The sequence below is a fragment of the Rana temporaria genome, chromosome 1 (genome assembly GCF_905171775.1).
Source record: "Rana temporaria chromosome 1, aRanTem1.1, whole genome shotgun sequence".
NCBI classification, from domain to species: domain Eukaryota; kingdom Metazoa; phylum Chordata; class Amphibia; order Anura; family Ranidae; genus Rana; species Rana temporaria.
The window spans coordinates 212405226-212424835 of record NC_053489.1 but is presented as its reverse complement, the minus strand read 5'-3'; the positions used below and the strand labels follow the sequence as shown (position 1 = coordinate 212424835).

General features: G+C 45.1%; 1 protein-coding gene across 5 annotated transcripts in view; it reads right to left on the bottom strand.

The window, feature by feature from the left end:
• CABIN1 (calcineurin binding protein 1) overlaps window positions 1-19610 on the bottom strand; it is a 288720-nt gene that overhangs the window by 223541 nt on the left and 45569 nt on the right. For 4 of the 5 annotated variants that reach the window (XM_040349192.1, XM_040349212.1, XM_040349222.1 and 1 more), the window contains exons 16-19: window positions 18743-18937; window positions 14505-14741; window positions 3258-3411; window positions 1300-1415 (exon numbers count right to left, since the gene is read on the bottom strand). In XM_040349192.1, the coding sequence (XP_040205126.1) occupies window positions 1300-1415; window positions 3258-3411; window positions 14505-14741; window positions 18743-18937 (702 nt within the window). The remainder of the gene's footprint in view (window positions 1-1299; window positions 1416-3257; window positions 3412-14504; window positions 14742-18742; window positions 18938-19610) is intronic. The other variant, XM_040349203.1, reaches the window with a different exon arrangement.

Here is a 19610-nt window from a genome sequence, read left to right as displayed (position 1 = left end):
TGCCCAGGGCCGAGAAGGGTCTCACTGACCCTACCAGCACATGTCTAGCTATACCACATATGCATAGGGTTGCTCCAGACTACCCCTCAGGTTTTTACTAGTGCTACAAGTGTCATCTGTTTGACTCACAGCTTTTGAACTAAACCCTACATGGGGAAGGTGTTCATGTTTTTAAAAGGTTTCTGATTAAGTCATATTGTCTTAAATGTGTGATATACATTGGAACCCAATACCTGGGTTCCAGAACTACTGTTTTTCTTTGTTTTGGCTTTGGCTTGTACATGCTGTGTGCTTTCCCGGACACAAGCAAAATGCTGGATTATAAGAGAGGTCCCAAGGGGCCTGACCTCAAAAGTTTTGCCAGTGTCCAATCACCTGAAGGTATGAGACTATACTCCAGGGCCTAGGAATCCTTTGCCCGTTTCCTGTACTGTAGGATTAGGATAAGCTGTATTTTGTTTACCGTATTTATCGGCGTATACGCGCACTTTTTTGCCCTTAAAATCAGGGCAAAATCATGGGTGTGCGATATACGCCGATACCCGCGCTGAGTTTGAACTGTGCCGCCGACATATACCGAGCGCAGTACACTCTGGTACATTCAGCCAGGCTCGGCTTCGCTCGCGGTCACGCTCTGTGACGCCTCCTAGCCTTTATGCATGAGAAGCCGAGCGTGGCCGAACGTGCCCGAGTGTACTGCGCTCGGTATATGTCGGTGTTGCAGTTCAAACTCAGCACGGGAAGCGGGGATTCGACTGAGAGAGCGCGGGAGGACACCACCGAGGCTGCAGACGGACGCCGGACTGGACAAGGCCGCCGATGGACGCCGGGCAAGACACCAACGAGGGGCATTCAAACTTTAAGTATTTATTTTTTTTTCTAAAATTTCACTTCTAGGTTGGGGGTGCGCGCTATACGCGGGTGCACGCTATACCCTGATAAATATGTGATAAAAATAGGGGATAAATTCCTTGCCTGATAGAGAGAAGCATGTTTCATTAACATTGTGCTTTTCATTGGTTGTCTTCTTTTTATAAATGCAGCGGGTTTATGCAGTATTATCCATGTATGTACAAGCAGAGGTTATGAGAGTTCTTTTTCATTTAAACAAAAATCTATAGTCTTTTAAATGTATTCTTTGGGTTAATCCTTATCATTCGGATGAACATTTATTAAGGATGCACACTTTCTATTTGTAGGCTGTTTGCAGTTTTCAACCTTCACTTTCTCAACAAAAGAAACATCAAGTTAAGTGTAACTGAACATCAGTCTATTTCTAAACTGTATACAATAACTTACATAGAATTTGAGAAGGGCTCCATTAGAGTTACAACACCATGATTTTCTGCCAAGGTACTCATGGGCTGCGTTCAGCAACATGAGGGAGGATGGGAGCATTGGAGTGCTTGAATCTCCTAGAAGAGACCTTCATACATCAGGTCATAAAGAAATACAATGGTTCGTCTTATATCACAAGAAACTATTCTGACTTGCATGCAATTTCAAACAAAGTATGAATATGAAATTAATTTTTTTTACTGGTCAGAGGATGCTTTCCTACATTAGCTCTGTATGTATGTCTTGGCAATGCAGTTGTTTTCACCCATGCCATACGTCAGAAAAAATGAGGAAGCACTTCACAACATAGCAAGCAGGAGACATTTATGGAACAATCCCAACATTTCAAAAGCACAGAAAATGATATATTTACTGAGGCACTGGCTGCATTAGTGGTGCAGCTCAAGGACACTTTGCTAAAGTAAAAGTAAGGAATGTAAAAATCAGGTGTTAAAAAAAAAAGATCCCATACTTCTTTTATTGTAAGTATCATACTTACCTAGGTGGATGCAGCATCAGTCTAATGCTGCATCTGTCCCCCTCCGGCTCTAAGACTAAGAACCGACCAATCAAAGAATGCTGATTGCTTGGTTCTCAGAGCTCCGTGAGCAGAGAGCCGAGAGCTCGCTCACTTCAGCTTTATAGAATACTCAGAGCTATTAACCATAGAGGAACTGGAAGAGGATGTGGCATCCCTACACAGAAGATTTCTATAGTATACACCTTTATTATTTCAAGTAGGGTTGCACTGTTGCCGATATAGTTAAAGGTGAAGATACTAAGCATTTGCACGAGTATCAGTACTCGTTCAAATGCTCCAATACCTGAAACTGATGCTTTTAGGCTCGGTGCTGTCAGCGGGATTCCGCCACCGACAGCAGAAATGTGTAAAAAAAAAAATGCCGGCAATTATCAGGTGTTAAGGCACGGGGCCGCCGTGTCCTTAACAACTAAGGATGAGCTCAGGCGTGTTCGCAACCGCACGTGCAGAGGGAATGAACAGCGTTATAATCCTGTAACGTGTTTTTATTTTCTATACCTAGCGATGCTGCATCTTTATATGGAGGATACAAATTTAACACAGTTAAGGAGAGTGGAAAAATACCGCTGGATCCAAATGGCTATTGCCATCTTAAAGCGGTGGTTCACCCTGCTGAACAACATTTCAGCATAAAATCCGGCATAGTAGCGCGAGCTACACTATGCCGGTCTTACATTTTTTAACCCCGTACTCACTGTTTAATCGTACATAGACGATTCCATCTGCCGCGGGGAATGGGCGTTCCTAGCAAGAGGGAGGGTGATTGACGGCCGACTCTGGCACGTCACGCTCCCCGAAGACAGCCGGAGTAGGTCTCGGCTCTTCACGGCGCCTGCGCACAGGCTATGCGCAGGCGCCGTGAAGAGCCAAGCCTATTTCGGCTATTTCCGGAGAAGCGTGGCGCGCCAGAGCCGGCCGTCAATCACTTTCCGTCTGGATTGGAACGCCCATTCCCCGTGGGCAGACGGAATCGTCTAGGTCGGATTAAACAGTGAGTACGGGGATAAAAAATGTAAGACCGGCATACTGTAGCTCGCGCTACGATGCCGAATTTTATGATATAATAAAAAAAAAAAAAAAAAAATTTTATTCTAGGGTGAACCCCCGCTTTAAGGTATTGCTGTTGATGTAAATACTGTAATCTGGTTCCTGGGGAAGTGGCCTCTACACCCCAGAGTATTTCCACTGTCTCCCTGGCTTTTAGTGTAATGGAACAAAAACAGAAACTGAAGGGACAGTCCAGTCAGCAGCCAAACCTCCCTTCTAGTTCATTCATATTGTGTTCAATTAACAATTTTAGTTGGAATAAAGTTGTATCTGGACTTCTTAGCAGTAGTATGACGCTTCAATTTTCATTTTTATTACAATTTAACATTACCTTCCTTATCACCTGTTCGTCCGTGCCGCTGACAAATAGAGCGAAAGTTCTCCTCTTCATACTGGATAATTCGATGGAGGATAATCCAAGGCAGGACAGAGGACACAGATGGCTCCTTAGTATCCTCCTGCACAGCCATACTGCAGTCTATTAGCTGAGGAAAGCAACATAAAAAATGTCACTGCGACTGGCTGAAATATGCAATTGCAAGGTAAAACTTCAGTAGAGCAGAAGCAGTATTATCAGCCAAAGAATATGTTAGTTTGGTAATTTGTTTGCTTTACAAGAATAAATGTTTTGCCACATTGCATAGTCGAGAAAGTCTTTAATTTCCTCCTCGGATTTACAGCTTACCGTTTAATTATTTAATAAATGAACTGGATGCAGAACTGAAAGCTGCAAAGCTAAACAGGGAAATAGGTTTCATAGAGGACAGATTTCTGAGAGATCACAGGCCAATTATAACAAATCCTTTGGCAGGTAAAAAAAAAAAAACGGTTAACATACATGTCTTTTTTTATCAAGGTTTTACAATTTAACCCCAAAACTCCTACCAACGACAACGAAGGCAAAGACAAAACAATATATAATACACACAGAGCAGGTGGGAGAAGGACAATCAGTGAAACTTTCTGTAGTAGGTGAAGTTCCGCTTTTATTTTTTTCTCTGTTGTAGTATATTTAAACTACTGTACAATGTTCCTATGACTGAAAATCGTTTGAAGATAACGAATGCTAAAGCATGAAAGTGGTTTTAACTGGTGAAATGTATAAGCACACTCCCGGTCCAAAAGATGCCTGCAGAGGGTGCACCCTTTATTAGATTGATGGGTGCACAGTCCATCATGACCTCCAACAGCACCATATGTGGTAATATTTAGCTGGATGCCATCAGAGGGCAAGTCAATGCACCCTGACAGATTATCAAATTCAGTAACATTTGTACTTGTAACCCAGGATAGCTACTGTAAATGATCATGCCATGGCTGAATCAAATCATTAGCTGACAAGTCAGTTCTAAAACATGAAAACAGCACTTGCTATGCAGATAAAAGATTGTCTTCACTGCAGCATGTCAAAAGAAAACAGCAACGTTTTGACACAGAAAGGTCCTTGTGAAACACTTACAGCTTGCACAGTGCCAAGGTGAGTGCTCACGCAGTATCCAGTACCTCGATGCAACATTACAGGCCATCCTCAGAGCGTGGGGTTCAGGTACGGTTCCCAAGGTTTTACTGAGGTTGCACTAATCCAGATGTATTGCTTCTATTGCTGTATTAGAACACAGCAAACAGCTGATTGAAGAAATTACATCAACAGATGAACAGGCGGGAGCACTACCACCCTGGGTTGCGTCATATGACATCCTCCAGGTATTCACCTCATGCGCACAAGCAGCAATGCGATTTATAACAGGCTGTGCCCACTGGGCACATTGGATGACAGATCTATGTACTGGCCGACTCCGCTACCATGTGATCGCTTTGACCAATCACATCGATCACATGTCAATCGTACACAATGGCTTTCATTCATAGCCATTCATTGTGTACTAATGTGATCTCGGTGACTAGTCACAGTGATCACGTTACAGGGGCCAATCACAGAGGGCATGTACCATGTGATAGCTGTGGCCAATCACAAAAATCACAAAATGGAATAAAAGGGGAACACAATTTTTTACCCCCGATTCTGCAGTACAGTCATCACTCTTTGTTATTTGGATTGCTCGGACCAACATATACAGCCTGTTTTTCTGCCCTGCAGGCCGCTCGGTCCAAGCAGGCATGCGCTCCAACAACCGGAAATGCTATTTCGAACCCGACATGAAGTGACGTCAATGATGGTGGCCGTGCAGCCTCAATGCATTTTGCATACCAGCATCATCGGGAAGCTCCCGATGACGCTGGTTTGCGAAATGCATTGAGGCTTTTATATTTTCTTTAACTTTTATCAAATGACATCACGCTAGCTCAGAAATTATATTTTTCTTCTAGGTCCAGGTGGTTGGAAATGAGAAAAGGAGATCAGGCCAGTGGTTGGTGCAATGGAATATGGCCGTATACTTGTGGTTTATTACACCAGTGATTTTAGGAACAAAAACGGGTGAAACCCTTAAAAATCATCCAAGGCGTATATAACATGTATGGTTGGTAGGTGTGAATTTTGTACACACTGTGGTGGATCACTAATTGAAGTAGTTTTATGCACTTTATAAAATCAGAAGACTTGGTGGTTGGAGATTCTTACAAAAGGACTATTTATATATTTTTTTTTTATGGACTTTAATTTTCTGCATATCAAGTGATTTATATGGATTGATGTATAGCACATATTATATTTATGTGGTTAATGTTGGATTTGCATTCAGAAGCTGAGGTTGTGTGCTAGCACCTGACTTTTTATTCACTTTTTGCATGAGTAACTGTCATTCAAAATGTGAAAGCACTAAAAGTTGAAAAATGGCTTGGAAAGGAAGGGGGTGAAAGTGTCTGGTATTGAAGTGGTTAGGAGAGATTTCTCTTTATGGAAGATTAGAACCATTATCTTATGAAGCTAGCAAAAATCTGTGGACTTACAGAGTGGGGTAGGGTAATGCCCTGTACACACTATCGGTCCATCCGATGAAAACGGTCTGATGGATTTTTCCATCAGTTGTCCGATGAAGCTGACTGATGATCAGTCGTGCCTACACACCATCAGTTAAAAAACCCAGCGTGTCAGAACACGGTGACGTAAAACACGACGACGTGCTGAAAAAAATGAAGTTCAATGCTTCCAAGCATGCGTCGACTTGATTCTGAGCATGCGTGGATTTTTAACCGATGAACGTGCCTACAGACGATCGTTTTTTTCTATAGGTTTTTTATCCATCAGATGATTTTAAAACAAGTTCCTAATTTTTTAACCGATGGGGCCCACACATGATCGGTTAAGTCTGATGAAAATGGTCCATCAGACCGTTTACATCAGACAAACCGATCGTGTGTACGCGGCATTAAAGTCAGGGCGCCGAGGGGGCGTGTTTTCAAGTTTTGCCAAATGTCCAATCACCTGAAGTTATGAGTCCATAACCTAAGGTCTATGAAAAATGTATACTCATCTTTTCAATTGACAGTCTTTGCTCTCTTAAACAACTTGGTGTTCCACAGCATACTGCCTTTTCCAGGTGTGTCAGGTAACATGCTCTTTGCTGGCTGCTACGGTTCCTACAATTAACTCATATACAGGTGATACTCAAAAAATTTGAATATCGTGCAAAAGTTCATTTATTTCACTAATGCAACTCAAAAGGTGAAACTAATATATGTGATAGACTCATTACATGCAAAGCAAGATAGTTCAAGCTGTGATTTTTCATAATTGTGATGATTATGGCTTACAGCTCATGAAAAACCCAAATCCACAATCTCAGAAAATTTGAATATTACATGCAATCAATAAAACAAGGATTGCACGTAGAACAATATTGGACTTCTGAAAAGTAGAAGCATGCATATGTACTCAGTACTTGGTTTGGGCTTCTTTTGCAGAAATGACTGCCTCAATGCGGCGTGGCATGGAAGCTATCAGCCTGTGGCACTGCTGAGGTGTTAAGGAAGACCAGAATGCTTCAAAGCGGCCTTCAGCCCTTCTGCATTGTTCGGTCTCATGTCTCTCATCTTTCTCTTGGCAGGTCAGGCGAGTTTGCTGGCCAATCAAGCACAGTAATCCCATGGTCATTGAACCAGGTTTTGGTGCTTTTGGCAGTGTGGGCAGGTGCCAAGTCCTGGTTGAAAAATAGGATTTTTGTACTCACCGTAAAATCCATTTCTCTGAGTTCATAGACGGACACAGCCTTCATTGACATTAGGGTTATGCTTCTTCTTACCAGGAGAGTTTAGGCAGAATTTAACAGCACTTAAAGTGTTAAAACCTTTCCTTCGTGCCGCTCCTCCCAGGGGGCGTGGCTCCCCCAGGCATAACCCACACCCTGCTCTAGGAGCCTCAGTCCATAACAAGCAGTACAAACAAAGGAAGGGTGGGTGCTGTGTCCGTCTATGAACTCAGAGAAATGGATTTTACGGTGAGTACAAAAATCCTATTTTCTCTTCCGTTCATAGACGGACACAGCCTTCATTGACATTAGGGACGTCCCCAAGCAGTGTCAAAAAATTAGAGGGGTGGGAAAGTAACACAGCAAACCAGGTTACACCCCAAACAAAAACCGGAGTTGCTCAACGGAGAAACTCCAAACATAAACAGCCGCCCGTAACACCTGCGGCTGAGGAAGGCATCAAAAGATGCACACACATCCACCTAAAACTTTGAAACAGCGTGGATTGATGACCAGGATGCATCCTAACACCGCTGTAACACAGAGGCATAATGCCGGAAAGCCCAAGAGGCCCCGATCGTCCTGGTCAAATGCGCCATTAACCGGAAAGGGGCATAGGCCTGAAGCACAATCCGTTGGAACCACCTAGGAACAGTGGCCGACAAGACTGCCAGGCCCTCTTGTAGGGCCAGCCACCGACACGAACAGTGAGCCCGACTTCCAGAACGGAACCATAACATATAAGTACACTCGTAGGGCCCGAACCACATCCAGAGGATGCAAAGTGGCCTCCTCTTGGCATTTCGGCCGAGGACATAAGGATGGAAGAACAATGTCCACATCCAAGTGAAGCCGAAACGACCTTAGGGAGAAAAAACGGCTGCGGCCGCGGCACCACCTCATCCTTACGGATGACCAAGCAGGGAGCCTTGCAAGACAAGGCCGCCAGAACAGACAGACACCCGTCTGATCGAGGTAATTGCTACCAGAAATAAAATCACCTTTTGTGACAATAAACAAAAAACCTCCCGAATGTCCTCAAAGGGAGCATTCCGAAGCACTGAAAGGACTAAATTCAAGTCCCATGGGGGTAATGGAGGGCGCACCGGAGGGGCCACCTGCCAGACCCCCTGACCCAACGTACGCACCCAGGAGTGCGATGCCAAGGGTCGCTGCAAGTAAAAACAGCCAGAGCAGAAATCTGGCTCCTAACCGTACGTAAGGCGAGAGCCTGAACCACTCCCTGCTGCAAAGACAGCAGAATCCTGTACACAACGCATGTACAAGAGTGCCAGTTCATCTCCCCACACACAGAGAAGAAGGCCTTCCATGTATGAGGAAAAAACCTACGTGAGGTAGACTTCCGTGCAAGCAGCACGGTAGAGACCACCAAGCCCAATAGGCCTCGGTCCTTAAGCCCCTGGCTCTCAAAAGCCACGCCGCTAAGGCTGGTGGCTGTGAAACAGGGTGGAAGATTGGACCCTGTAACAGAAAATCAATTCCCAGGGGAAGACGCTAGGAAGCGTCTGCCACCAGACGCATCAGGTCCGCGTACCAGAAGCGACGCGGCCAATCTGGGGCAATCAGGACTGATAGAATCCCTACAGCTTCCACTCTGCGCAGCAGGCGAGGAAGAAGCTTCCGAGGAGGGAAGGTGTAAAGTAGGGGACAGTGACCCCAAGGAGCCACCAACGCACCTGACGCGTCCGCCCACGGGTCCTTAAACCTGGCCACGAACGGTGGCACCTACCGATAGAGACGGGACGCTAGAAGGTCCACGTCCGGAGTGCCCCACTTTCGGCACAGACCCCAAAACACCTGCGGGTGGAGAGACCACTCTCCGTGGCCCAGTGCAGTGCGACTTAGGTAGTCGGCTAGCCAATTCCATATTCCCAGAATGTACCCGGCCGATAGAGCCGGAACGGACCCTTCGGCCCACCGAAAGGATGTGCGCGACCCCCGTCGCTGCAACAGAACTCCGTGTGCCTCCCTGATGATCAGCCTACGCCACGGCCGTGGTGTTATCGGACAGGATTCTGACCGGTCGGCCCTGTAGATCCAGGGACCACCTGGCAAGGCAAAGCTTGATTGCTCGGAGCTCCAGAACGTTGATCAGTAGGCAGCACTCCACCTGAGTCCAGTGCCCCTGGGCTGACTGGGTGCCCCAAGCGCCCCTCCCCAACCAGAGAGGCTGGCATCCGTCGTGACCATTGTCCAGTGGCCTGCAGAAAAATGACTTTCCGGCCCGAAGCACCGGAAACGCCAGCCACCACACCAGGGGAGACATGATCAGATGACTCAATTGAATCTGGTAATCCAGAGATGACGGAAGCTAGTCCCATCGTGACAGCAGTTCCCTCCGTAGTACCCTGGCACAGAATTGGGCATACGGAACTGCCTCGAAAGAGGCTACCAACTGACCCAGAACCTTCCTGCAGAATCGCAGAGATGACCGCTTCTGGGTCGGCAACTGCTGCACAGCAGATAGCAGAGTCTGAAGTTTTTCCGTTAGGAGAAAAACACTCCCGCCCCGGCGGAATCCAGGACTAGTCCCAGGTATTCCAGTCCCTGAGACGGAATCAACCCTGATTTCAGGACAATCCAGAAACCAGCCGAACACTCGGAGAGCCTGACACGTGATAGACACGGCTCCACCAATGCAGAGCTCGAAGAAGCTCGTAGGAGAATGTCGTCCAGACATCCCATGATAACAAACCCCCGCTGTCACAGCCGGGCCAGTATCGGGACGAGCACCTTGGCGAAAACCCGCCGAATGGGAAGGACACCAATTGAAAATGGTCCCGTCCCCCCGACCGCAAAGCACAGAATCTCCGGTGGTTTGAGGATATGCAGGTACACGTTCATGACATCCAAGGATGCCAGAAAATCCCCCTGATGGAGTGCCGCTATTACCAAGCGAATTGACACCACCTAAAAGTTTGCACCTTGACAAAACAAACGAGGGACTTGAGGCCCAGGATTGACCGGGCCCCATCCTCATTGGGGGGACAAACAGAATGGAGTAAAAACCCCGAGACCATTCCAACGAGGGAACTGGCACAATCACTCCCCTGACCAGAAGATCCTGGACAGCCCCTGACAGAGCCAACCGGCGAACTGGAGGAGGCCGGAGGGAAAAAACCTGTTTGGCAGACAAGAGAGAAACTCAATCTTGTACCCCAAGGAAAACGCTAAGCAATGCAGGGAGCTGCGGTGGCTCAACGCGATTGGCACTGCACTGACAAGCCATTCACCTCTGCAGCTAGGGGTTCGGATTCCGGTCTCGGCTTCATGTGAATTGAGTTTGGTGGTCTCAGCCCGGCTCCCGGTGGGTGTGCTATGCAGGGTAAGCCTGTGCTTAGTACGCCCACCCCCCTCCCACAAAAAACACCACACCTACACACGCACTCTAAATTGGGTTAACACACACACTTTGACCACGCGGTCTCTAAAAGAGAGGCAAAGGACTAATGGGGCTGGTTGAGTGGGCTAATCCTCTCACTCCCTTATAGGGAGTCCCTCTGCCCCGTTGGGCTTCAAAGCGGAGCAGGTAGGGCGGGCTGTGTGGGAGGACCCCCTCACACACCCGCCATTGCCACCCGGGGCATGGAGAAAGGTGGCAGATTGCCTCTGGGGGAGGCCTGCCTACTCCCAACTCCTGCAGTCCGGCTCCTCTCTCGAGTACATGCACAAAATACACTTAAAAAAAAAAAAAAAACGCTAAGCAATGCGAAGCCAGTCTCCCACCCGAGACACGGGCGGGAGCAGACCTTCAGGCGGAAGCAGGTATGTCCGCAGACTTGTTAGGCATGCGGTATCAGGTGCGCTGCTACCCCGCAGCGGGGATTCAAGCACCATGTAGACCTACCCCCACCGCACAGGGCGGGCGAAAAAACGCTCGGAGGTAGGCAAGGAGGGTCCTTGCACAGGGCGAGGTCCCTAGCCCTTCCCAGACCGTGGGAACAGCATGCGCTTACCACCGTGGCATCCTCAATGATGCCATTCAGGGAAGTCCCAAAAGGACCGCTCTGATGTGCTGGCTGTGATGTGTGTCACCTCAAGGAAGATTCACAGCGTTTCACAGCACTAAAACTGTTACAGCACTAAAACTGGTACAAGATACCAGAGGCTGTGCTGTGTCTGTCACCTCATGGAAGAATCACAGCGTTACCAAGGAGATTTCCAAGATGGCCGCCGTCTGAGGTAAAAATTACCTCATAGAACACAGGAGCACACAGCAGCACCCCCCAGAGTAACAACATAGTCCCCCAACAACACACGGGTACCGGTGGTAATAAAGAAAACTCAGGAGGCCCCCCTTCACAGCCACTACCCAGTCAGGGGAAGGAGGGAGAGGAAGGGGAGAGAAGAAAGCAGGGCGGACCCTCAGTCGACCTCCCCAGGGAAACATTCCAGCCAGACCACTTACCTGAGTAAGGGGCCACTACTTACCCATCCTGCGACTACCCGGCTGGAGGTATCCCAGACAGAACCAACGTCCGTAAACGGCATGGCTGTCGGCCAGACACACTGTGACAAAGCCATAGAGACCGGTCATATGTGTGCCCTAGAACCGAAGTTCCCCGGCCGCCCCTGGAGCAACGGGGCCTGTCGTGGACGTCCCAAAGCTGAGCTAAGGGCCGGCACACGCTCGATGGCCGAACATGGGGGGACTACAAGAGTCAAGACCCAGCCTGTCACCCAGTCGGCTGTTGATAGAAGAATCACAAGATTCAAAAATGCAGGAACAAAATAATAAAAGCGAGAAAAATCGCAAGAAAAAAACTCCAGAGTACAGGACTCCAGAAGCGCCTGACTCCTCTCCTGTCGTTAGGCAGAAAAAGACTGAGGCTCCTAGAGCAGGGTGTGGGTTATGCCTGGGGGAGCCACGCCCCCTGGGAGGAGCGGCACAAAGGAAAGGTTTTAACACTTTAAGTGCTGTTAAATTCTGCCTAAACTCTCCTGGTAGGAAGAAGCATAACCCTAATGTCAATGAAGGCTGTGTCCGTCTATGAACGGAAGAGAAATGAAGTCGGCATCCCCATAGAGCTCGTCTGCGGAAGGAAGCATGAAGTGCTCCAAAATCTCCTGGTAGACGGCTGCGGTGCCCCCGGACTTAATGAAGCACAGTGGACCAACACCAGCAGATGACATGGCTCCCCAAATTAACACAGACTGTGGAAACTTCACACTGGACTTCAAGTATCTTGCAGTGTGTGCCTCTCCATTCTTCCACCATACTCTGGGTTCTTGGTTTCCAAATGAGATGCAAAATTTGCTCTCAACAGAAAAGAGGACTTTGGACCACTGAGCAACAGACCAGGTCTGTTTTTCTTTAGCTCAGGTAAGACGCTTCTGACGTTTGTTGTTCAGGAGTGGCTTGGCAAGAGGAATACGACATTTGAAGCCCATGTCCAGGATCAGTCTGTGTGGTGGCTCTTGATGCACTGACTCTAGCCTCAGTCCACTCCTTGTGAAAGTCCCCAACACTTTTGAATGGCCTTTTCCTGACAATCCTCTCCAGGCTGCGGTCATCCCTGCTGCTTGTGCACCTTTTTCTTCCACACTTTTCCCTTCCACATAACTTTCTATTAATGTGCTTTGATACAGCACTTTGGGAACATCCCACTTCTTTTGCAATTAACTTTGGATGGTTTTCTGCACAACTGTCAGGTCAGCAGTCTTTCCCATGATTGTGATTCCTACTGAACCAGACTGAGAGACCAGTGTTATGGCTTAATTAGCTGATTAGAATGGGACTCTTTGAGCCTAGAATATTGCACCTTTTCACAATATTCAAATTTTCTGAGATTGTGTATTTGGGGTTTTCATGAGCTGTAAGCCATAATCATCACAATTATGACAAATCACAGCTTGAGCAATCTTACTTTGCATGCAATGAGTCTCTCTCATATATTAGTTTCACTTTTTAAGTTGCAATGGTGAAATAAATAAACTTTTGCGCGATATTCAAATTTTTCGAGTATCACCTGTATATCTACAGAACCTCAGTAGTGATGCAGTGACTGCAGGAACCACAATGATTAGCAGTGGATATACTATCTGAAAAACCTAGAGACTGAAGATTTTTCAAAAGAGCAAAGATTTAGCACACTGCCATCGCAAAGGTAAGTATAACATCTTATGGGGTGTTTTGTTATATATATCTACAGTGACAGGGTAGCTTTATATCAGCGTTTTGTTGCTTATATATACAGTCCATGTTTAGCAGATTTTGAACATGACAAATGAGAACTATATGTTAGCACAACAAAAGGAGTTTCAGACACTTGAAACATAGCTACCTGGTTAGGGGGAAGTCAATCCTCTGATTCATTCATTTGTATAAATGTCATGATGAGCTTTTTTTCTTTTTATCTCTGTGAGCATGTTTTTTACTACACATGTTAAAAGCAATATGTAAAAAGAATTAAAAGAGCTCTACCTACCTGATGAATCAAAGACTAAAGAAAACTCATATTTGATATTTAACAAGTACTGACAATACTAAATGAAGATAGATAATATATACAAAATGTTTCCCTAAATAGCTTCCTTTACCTTAGTGCAGTCCTCCTTCACTTACCTCATCCTTTGATTTTGCTTTTAAATGACCTTATTTCTTCTGAAAAATCCTCACTTTCTGTTCTTCTGTCTGTAACTCCACACAGTAATGTCAGGCTTTCTCCCTGGTGTGGAGAACGCCTCTTGAGGGGGGAGGGGGCGAGTAGGAGAGTCAGGACGCCCACTAACACACAGCTCCTTTCTCTATCTGCAAAGTAGAGACTGTCCTGAACAATGGGGGGAACTAATGCGCAAATCAAACTAACCGGAGCATGGAGATCTAAATTAAATAACAAATATACTATACTAGAGCAGCAGCCACGACTATTAGTGTTCACACACAGTCAGGATTTAAAGTAAGGGGGTGTAATGGCGCTTACTAAATTAAATAAAACTAACTGAAAGTTAATCAAAGAATTCTTAAAAGGGTGTCTGCTCACAGTTTACTCAGTTATTTTTGGACACCCTTTTAAGAATTCTTTAAATGAACTTTCAGTTAGTTTTATTTAATTTAGTAAGCGCCATTACACCCCCTTACTTTAAAAAGAGACTGTCCTGACTAGCCTGCTCACCCCTCCCCCCTCAAGAGGATTTCTCCACACCAGGGAGAAAGCCTTGCATTACTGTGTGTAGTTACAGTCAGAAGAACAGGAAGTGAGGATTTCTCAGAAGAAATAAGGACATTTAAAAGCAAAATGGAAGGATGAGGTAAGTGAAGGAGGACTGCACTAAGGTAAAGGAAGCTATTTAGGGAAAAAAATGTTTACCTTTACAACCCCTTTAAAGAGGTTCTCTTCTTTATATTGATAATGGATATGTTAGATATGCTGTATTTATTTTAATGCAGAAGCATGCTGTTTTGTTACCTGTATGAGGTTGTTGCTGAGACGCACAAGACGTGGAGTCGGTGTGGGTTCCTGCAAAGTACAGCTGTCAGATGCTAAAGCCAGTTCGATCCCCGTGAGTAACTGTGTTGCTGTAGCAACCCATTCTTCTTTAGGTGAGCCAGATGTCGGGCTCATCATGTGTTGGATGGCTTCATTTAGTGCAACCTCTGAACACTCAAAGCATTGTTTGAAATCTGAGAGTTTCAGTAAGGAATCCTAAAAAGGAAGAAACAAGGGTGTCAAGTCAAAACAAGTATTTGATTCATTTTTCCTCTACAGCAGGGGTCTCAAACTTAAATTAACTGAGGGCCACTGGAAAAGTTTTCATATCCCATGGGGGCCGCATGCAAACTTTCAAACTTCAAAAACAACATTAAACTATAAAAAGTGGTAGTTACTGCTTGATACCAGTCACTGCTTACAGATGCTTGGCAGTGTTTGCTCTGCGTTAAATGAGCCAAGTTTGCTTTAAGTGATTTAGCAGTTGAGACCCTAACAACAGCCCGGAGATGGGCATCAGTCAGCCTAAACCGGGTTCTGGATTAATTAATGGATATAAAAATAGAATAGTAACAACAAAAAAAACTAAAAACTTCAAAAAGGTTATAAATCAATTTGCCTTTTGATGCGCAAAATAAGTATTTGACCCCTTCGCAAAACAAAGTACTTGGTTGCAAAACACTTGTTGGCAATCACAGGAATTTTGTTGCACTCCTCTTTGCAGATCCTCTCCAAGTCATTAAGGTTTTGAGGCCAACAATTTGTAACTCGAAGCCTCAGTTTTAGGTCTGGAGACTGGCTAGGCCACTCCAGGACCCTAATGTGCTTTTCTCGAGCCACTCTTTTGTTGCCTTGGCCGTGTGTTTTGGTGATTGTCAATACCCATCTACGACCCATTTTTAATGCCCTGGCTGTGGAAAGGAGGCTCTCACTCAAGATTTGATGGTACATGGCCCAGTCCATAGTCATTTTAACGCAGCAAAGTTGTCCTGTCCCCTTAGCAGAACACCCCCAAAGCACAATGTTTCCACCTCCATGTTTGATGGTTGGGATGGTGCTGTTGGGGTCATAGGCAGCATTCCTCCTCCTCCAAACACACCGAGTTGAGTTAATGCCCAAAAGCTTTATTTTGGTCTCATCTGACCAGAACACTTTCACCCAGTTCTCCTCTAAATCATTTAGATGTTCTTTAGCAAACTTCATACGGCCAGTACATGTGCTTTCTTGAGTAGGGGGACCTTGCGGGAGCTGCAGGATTTCAATCCATCAGGGCGTAGTGTGTTACCAATTGTTTTCTTGGTGACTATGGTCCCAGCTGCCTTGAGATCACTGACAAGATTCTCCTGTGTAGTTCTGGGCTGATTCTTCACCATTCTCATGATCATTGAAATTCGCTTGGAGGGAGTTTGACAGTTATTTTGCGTTTCTTCCATTTGACAAAAAATTGCTGTTGTCACCCTCTCGCCAAGCTGCTTGGCGATGGTCTTGTAGCCCATTCCAGCCTTGTGTGGGTCTACAATCTCATCCCTGACATCCTTGGACAGCTCTTTGGTCTTGGCCATGGTGGAGAGATTGGTATCTGATTGAGAAAAAGATTTCCTAAGCTTTAAACATCCCAACGATAATATTGAAATGGAAGGAGTATCAGACCACTGCAAATCTACGAAGACTGCAAAATCTACAATGGAATGGTTCACAAATAAACATATCCAGGTGTTAGAATTGCCAAGTCAAAGTCCAGACCTGAATCCAATCGAGAATCTGTGGAAAGAACTGAAAACTGCTGTTCACAAACGCTCTCTATCCAACCACACTGAGCTCGAGTGGTTTTGCAAGGAGGAATGGGCAAAAATTTCAGTCTCCCGATGTGCAAAACTGATAGAGACATACCCCAAGCAACTTACAGCTGTAATCGCAGCAAAAGGTGGCACTACAAAGTATTAACTTAAGGGGGCAGTTTTTTATTTGTTAAAAAAGTTTGAAATATCCAATAAATTTCGTTCCACTTCATGATTGTGTCCCACTTGTTGTTGATTCTTCAAAAAAAATTATAGTTTTATATCTTTATGTTTGAAGCCTGAAATGTGGCAAAAGGTCGCAAAGTTCAAGGGGGCCGAATACCAGACCCTCATTCAGGCACTCTGCCTACTTGGCCAGGAAAGAGAAATTGAAAGGGTAGGGAGAGGGCAGCAAGCATTTGGCCCTCACCCCTCCTGAACCATACCAGGCCACTTGCCTTCAAAAGCAAATATCTCCATCCCCTTGCAAGGCAGCTTGTCCCAATGTTGAGGGCCTTATTTCCACATCTGGTCTCCAAAAAGTGATGTTGTGTGTCATCCTTGCGGAAGACGCGACACATTAGACACAATTACTGTTGACCTCTCAATATCATAAGTGGACTGACCATTACAAGTGTAACAGGAACTGTACCACTATACCTGCAAGCCGATTGTGGTTAGCCATAGTGCAATATTATGAACTATATGGGGAACCCAATTAATTGCAAGTGAGTGTCATCATGATCATTCGATTTATACCTTCTTTTCTCTGATTTGAGAGAGGCAGACCTGTCTGCAGCATATGCTGACTGAATGAAATCATTTAATAAGGGCGGCATCACCCCACAACTTTCATCAATTGCAATAGCATTTAGATCACACGGATTGTGATGTTTTGGCCCTGGGGCCTATGTGATCTTTGCACTTAGCAGTATTGACGTTACTTTATATTAGCATATATGTGGGGTTTCCGCACTGATGTGCATACTTCACATAGATAATTGCGTCCGAAAGTAATACAGTGACATTCGTTTTTGATTTTATTTCACTTTGGCACTAGGTGATGGAGTACTGTGTTTGATATACTGTGTATTCTATTAAGCAATTTTTTATTACACATCTGCTCTTTTTTATACAATTAAAGATATGCTTTTAGCCATTTATTACAAGCCCTTATTTGCCTTTTATTAACTACTTGGTTATTCCACTGGAGGGCTTTACCCTTTGGAGGAAGTAATGTTTTTTTTATTATATGGATTAGTATCCAGCAAAGCAGTACTTTCATCTGTGCGTCTTTGAAAAGGCATGATGCACGTGTAGCAGAAAACAATTAGGTCCAAGGTGAGGTAAAGCCTTGCGTACTCGCAAATCCAAGCAGCTGCTGTTAATGAGGGTCGCAGATGGTCGAATGTGACCAAGTCACTATAGGTGGGCAGTGGAACAAGACCAGAGATTGGATGATTTACGAGATGCTTCAGAACAAACAGTGGGATGGTGCGAGAAAAAGCACAGAGCAATGCTCCGCCACACTAAAGACACCAGTGCTCAAATCACGTAGTCCTATTGGTTACCGCAGTGAAACCAGTGGCTGGCAGGCAAAAAACAAAACATAAAGTGTGCAACTGCACAGTAGTGAGGTAGCTCCTGCTGCTTCAGACTGACTAGCTTTACATACTAGGTGAGTCCGGAAAGACCAAGTCACACCAGAGGCCATGGCTCTAGATTTGAATATTGCTCTGCTAACCAACAACAGTACACAAAGGTATAGGAAGCACCACAATACAGAACCCAGTGCTCAAAGGACATACTCCAGGCTAACCCTGCAATCTTCCAGTCCATTGGGGTCCAGGTACAGCCTCCAAAGCTGTTGCTGAGGATACATTATCTCAAGCAGCATTTTTGAAGCCTTTAGTGAAGTCGCTGAAGAAATAAATATCTAAAGTGTATAGAGTATCTTGAGGAGTGCAAATAAAAAAAACAGCAGGAAGTGTGTGCCACAGTGAAGTGAGGAGGCTATGACAAGTAGGCAGTATGTCTGTGCAGAAAAGGGGTGAAGAGGGTATGATGGCGACAGTATGTGCAGGAAAGAAGAGCAGAGGGCATGATGGCTGCAGTATGTGCATAAGGGGAGTGCAGACTATACAACAGGAGCATTATGTGCATAAGGGGAGTGCAGCCTTTACAACAGGAGCAGTTTGTGCAGGAGGGGACTGCTGAGGGTATGGAAGCAGGCAAAATGGACAGAAGTGCAAAGGTTATAGAAGAAAGTCTAATGAGTGCGCTAGGGGTGGGATCTTGAACTGGAGGTAAAATTCCCCTATGTGAATGTAAAATTGTCACTTGTCTTTAATACTATACAGGATATGAGTTGTGTCACATACACAAACATAGGTGTTTATTTTCTTCTCTTTACAAAGAATAAAAGCTATGATTAGTCACCTGCATAAGTAGCAGCTGGGCTGGCCGTTCAGGAGGAGAGGTCATGAAGTCAAGGTGTTTAGACCGGCTGTAACCACTCATACACAACGTAGGGCACACTAGTCGAACCACTGAAGAGTAGTCCCCTATTTCATGTAATCGTTGGATCTCCTCCAGTGACTGACATCTCTCAAGAGACTTTAGACTATTCTCAATCTAGAGAAAGAAACACATCAGTGAAAATCTAGACAACTGTAACATCACATTTAAAAAAAAAAAAAAAAAAATCTATAACTTTCATATTAGATTAAAAGCTTAACCAGCACAACAGAAGCAAAATTCACAAAGCAACTGCTTAATGCACACAGAGATGTATTTAGTAGTCAGCAAAGGCGTTATATTAAGCTAGTAACATTAACACATCTGAAAAATGTGAAACATGTTAAAAACGCATGTAAAACCCCCACAAAACTCGCTGGAAAATGGGCCTCCAAAATGCATTAATCGCATATGCATAGATATGAACCTAGCCTTAGAATCTTTGCAAGATTCCAGAAGACTTGACAGAAAATCTGAGGTTTGCTGAGTTGTGCCAACAGTAAACATATTGGATATATAAGCCTTACACAATGTCACTGGGGTTTGAATGAGAATCAGGACATACATACCATTCTGTAAATTACACATCCTGTTCCATTTAATTATTATAATTATTTTGTATGATTTTGGTGCAAGCCGTTAGGCAGTTTAATAAGGTATTTAAAAAAGGTTTTCATAGTAATTGTTTCTAAAATAAAAAAATGAGCAAAGGTTTTAATACTGCTTTTTAGGCTGGGTTCACACCATTGCGAACTTGATGTGGGATTCGCAATAGCAGGAGATTTTGACC